The sequence below is a fragment of the Arachis ipaensis genome, chromosome B6 (assembly GCF_059453495.1).
Source record: "Arachis ipaensis isolate K30076 ecotype BB chromosome B6, ASM5945349v1, whole genome shotgun sequence".
Lineage (NCBI taxonomy): Eukaryota > Viridiplantae > Streptophyta > Magnoliopsida > Fabales > Fabaceae > Arachis > Arachis ipaensis.
The window spans coordinates 75,060,768-75,064,986 of record NC_142441.1 but is presented as its reverse complement, the minus strand read 5'-3'; the positions used below and the strand labels follow the sequence as shown (position 1 = coordinate 75,064,986).

Here is a 4,219-nt window from a genome sequence, read left to right as displayed (position 1 = left end):
TTGTAGCAATTCAGCACTTGACTTAGCTTCCATAACCTCAAAAGAATTATTTTTTTTGAACTTTTCTGTTTCATGTTCTTTTGACCTAAGGTAATTACTCTTTTTCTTTTACTGATCTCCCCTTTCTCCATCTTGCACACATAAGAAATAAGAAGAAAAAATGTAATTCTATTAATTAAATAAATATAATCAGCACAAGCATGTAACTAAATAAGTAAAATAACCAACAAAAGAAATTCATTTAGAATACTACCAAAAAAATGCAAAGATAAACACATGTCAAGAAGAATCAGAATCAACATCCTCCATGAACTTATCATATTCACTTTCCTCGTCTTCCTCACAATGTTGCTTGGCAAACATGTTTGGAGCCATATCTAGGATGGTAGCTCGTAGATTATTCCTCACTAGATCAACTTCGCCATTATCATTTGGAAGACTTGGAATCATTTCAGGTTCACATGGCTCCCTTGCATATATTGTGGAGGAATCAGACTCAAGGTCGTCACTTATTCTAAATAAATCTCTCGGAATTCTTTTCATAACATAGTATTTGTCACTCACATATGGGTCTTGCACATAAAAGCATTGGTTTACTTGAGATGCTAACACAAATGGTTCTTCTTGGTAGCATTTTTTACTGAAATACACATATGAGAGACCAAAGTGGTCTTTTGCAACTGTATACCACTCACACTTAAATAGGACTACTTTAAATTGGCCATAATAATCTAACTCAAACATATTAACTATTCTACCATAGTAGGTTACTTTTGCTTCAATTGGGTTCTTATCTTTCACATTAGCAAAACTAGGAGTCAATGCTTCTAATGTGACACCACTATTCTGGGTTTTACGTCTCACATCACGGTGCCTTGTATGGAACCTATACCCATTGATAACAAAACCTGAAAATCTTTTTGCAACTTTATTTGGACCTCTAGCCAACCCTTTTGCCCAACCAGGCACATCTTTTTTCATGGCACGAACTTTAAACCATTCTGAGAATTGTTGACTATGGTCTTTGGCTTTCTCCCACTTCGTTCTGCATGGATTGTTATCATTAACTTGACTCTCATGCTCTCTGAAGATATCAAATATTCTTATTTGTTAGTAAGGTACGATGTTGTAATTGCAAACTAACAGATGATAATAAAGCAATCAAAATATCTCATGTAAACTTCAATCTTATCACAGTTGTTCAGGATGTATGCATGGCCTTGTGCTTCTAATTTTTCATCTAAGATGAACATATTTCCCATTTTTCCACCCAAGGGACATCCTTTGTTTGGAAACAAACTGGGAGTTTGCATCTCATCTGAAACACACTCATCATTGTTTCGAGGGACTCTATTCAATCTTGTCTGAACATCCTCATGCTAATATCTTGAGCAAAAGTTTATACACTTATTAGCCAAATATCCTTCAGCAATGGACCCTTCTGGATGACTTCTGTTACGAACATACGATTTTAGTGTGCACATATACCGTTCAACAGGGTACATCCAATGATATTGAACTGGACCACCTAACCTTACTTTATTTGCAACATGAATAGGCAAGTGCACCATTATGTCAAAAAAGCTTGAGGAAATATCCTCTCAAGTTGGCATAATGTCTCAGCAATCTCTGCTTCTAAGTTTGCCACCTCAGCTAGGCTAATTACCTTCTGACATACCCGGCAGAAAAATGAGCATAATCGAATAGAGCGATGGCAACATGGTTAGGAAGTATGCTCTTGATTGGTACTTGCAACAAGTAATGTAACATGAAATGAGCATCATGGGTCTTGTAACCGGAAATCTTCTTTTCTGTTTGTTGCACACATCAAGAGATGTTGGAAGCACTTCCGTTTGGTAATTTTGCCCCTTTCATCACACCACAAAAGATTGTTTTCTCTGCTAGAGTCATTGAAAAGCATGCCTCTGCTAACTTAATTTTTTTTTCATCCTTCGTATCTTTCGGCTGAAGGTTTTTCCTGATACCCATGTCTTTAAGGTCAAGACGAGCATCTGTATGACCTTTTGTCTTTCTGGGAATATCCAATAGAGTTCTTATTATGCTATTAGCTATGTTCTTCTCTATGTGCATGACAATACAGTTATGTCTAAACATGTTGTTCTTCCAATATGGTAATTCGAAAAATATTGACCACTTTTTCCAATTTGATACCCCATTCTTTGATCTCTTTTGCTTCTTTTCGAAAGAGTTATCTATCTCTTGCAATATGTCAAATACAGTTGTTCCCTCTAACAACTGGGGTGGAGACCTAAGTTCAGTTTTTACATTGAAAGATCTTTTGTTATGCCTCCACGAGTGATTCATGGGTAAAAATGTTTGATGATCCATATAAATAGTCTTGTGACTATGTTTCAAATAGATAGAAGAAGTCTCATCATTACAACACGGACAAGCCAGTTTTCCCTTTGTACTCCAGCCAGATAACATAGCATACGCAGGGAAGTTATTAATTGTCCATAAAAGACATGCTCTCTTGTTGAATGTTTTATTTTTTGAAGAGTCATATGTTTCTACACCTAACTCCCACAGTTCTTTTAATTCGTTAATAAGCGGTTGAAGAAAGACATCAATGTCATTTCCCGGTGATTGTGGTCCAGGAATGAGTAAAGAGAGCATAATATCAGGCTTCATGCTCATCCAAGGGGGTAGATTGTACACCATAAGAACAATAGGCCATGTACTATGTGTATGATGCGACTCAAGAGACTATGTTGGTATAGAATTTCTCAATAAAATCCCATTGCAAGTATAGCTCTTCCCAACAACAATCCTCGAGTATCAAATTTAGAAGGAATTTGGTTGTCACAAGTTCAACCCCAATAAAAGTAACCGAAATATTCAAACCCTGGGTCGTCTCACAAAGAATGGAAAAACATGTGCTTCAACATTGGTTAGAAATCCGGGGTTGCAAGTCATGAGCAAGAAATTAAAATAGGAATCTTAACAAGCAAGTAATCTTTGAATGCAAGAAACTAATGCAAATAATTAAAACAAAATGTGAATAATTCCAAACTCATCAAATAACATCCAATGTAATTCTATCCTAACTAAACAAGTAACTATAACTAAGACAAAGCAATCAAGATTTTTGGGTTTTCAAATAAGAATGATAAAAGTAACTCTTGGCTAGGCATGGGAATTGAGGTCACTATCCTTGTTTAATAACCATATCTTGACAATTATGAGGAACTAAACTCATTAAGTCTACTTCTATACTTGAAGTATGTTAAATGGTTTGGTCAACATCAACCCATAAGGTCCAACCTCACTACTAATTAACCTAGTAGTAGGCTAGTGTCAATAGCTATCAAATTGACCACTAAGGGTTCCCAAATCATCAAATCCATTAGACCCAATGACTCAAGCTTACCCAATTTCCTTAGCCTAGGCCAATAGTAAAGAGAACTACTCCATAATCAAAGGAAACATTTCATCAAACACATGGTAAGCATTAATAAAAGAACTAATTAAATTGTAATTAAGTTGAAACTAACAAGTACCCACTAAAATTTATCAATATACAATCACTCAAACAACACAAGTAATCATGAAAATCCTCAATGCAACAATAACAAACCAAGATCTACAAGATTCATGGAATGGGTATAAAATGACAAACAACAAGGAAACATAAAACTAACACAAGATCTAAGCAAAATGATACAAGAGAATTCAAATTAAACAATTAAAACTAGTAATTAACAAGATCCAATTCAGAATTCAACAAGGGAAGATCAAATAAAAGCTAGATCTAGAGAGGAACAAAGGTTTCTCTCTCTAAAAGAACAAAGAACCAAAAACTAGCTAAAATTATGTCTAAGTGTCAAATGATTGATCCCCCCTTTCCCCCTAGCATCCTTGGGTCTTTTCCATGAAAAAACAGCATGAAATCGGGCCTGATGAGCCTCAGAAATCGCCAGGTACGATTTCCTTTAATGAGGTCACGTGAGCTTTCCGCGCGTGCGCGCTATGCGTGCGTGCGCGCCGATTGCTTTTGTGATCCACGCGTGCGCGCCATATGCGCGTGCGCGATGGTGGGAATTCTCTTATCCACGCGGATGCGTCCATCATTGCGCGCCGCTTCCAGCTTTTCTCATGCACGCGTGCGCGTGCAGTGCGCGTGCGCGTGCGTGCCGGTGCTGAAGTTCTGATGCACGGAAACTTGTCTCTCAACAAATTTCCTTCGGCAAGTATACCG

The 4,219-nt window shown here is 36.9% G+C and overlaps 1 protein-coding gene across 1 annotated transcript; it reads right to left on the bottom strand.

Annotated features, from left to right (window-relative positions):
* Positions 1-279: 279 nt before the first annotated feature.
* LOC107646941 (uncharacterized) lies at positions 280-2,652 on the bottom strand. Its single transcript, XM_016351083.1, has 3 exons — positions 1,986-2,652; positions 1,667-1,811; positions 280-1,084 (listed from the first exon to the last, which is right to left on the bottom strand). The coding sequence occupies exons 1-3, from the start codon at positions 2,650-2,652 to the stop codon at positions 280-282; spliced, it is 1,617 nt and encodes a 538-aa protein (XP_016206569.1).
* Positions 2,653-4,219: the final 1,567 nt, after the last annotated feature.

What these genes read in the sequence shown, in the direction of transcription:
- LOC107646941 (XM_016351083.1), bottom strand. Translation starts at nt 2,652, where the DNA reads ATGAAGCCTGATATTATGCTCTCTTTACTCATTCCTGGACCACAATCA. An exon ending in TCTTGACCTTAAAGACATGG is followed by an intron (nt 1,812 to 1,985) that starts GTATCAGGAAAA and finishes TGCAACAAACAG; the next exon opens with AAAAGAAGATTTCCGGTTAC. An exon ending in TCTGCCGGGTATGTCAGAAG is followed by an intron (nt 1,085 to 1,666) that starts GTAATTAGCCTA and finishes TGATATCTTCAG; the next exon opens with AGAGCATGAGAGTCAAGTTA.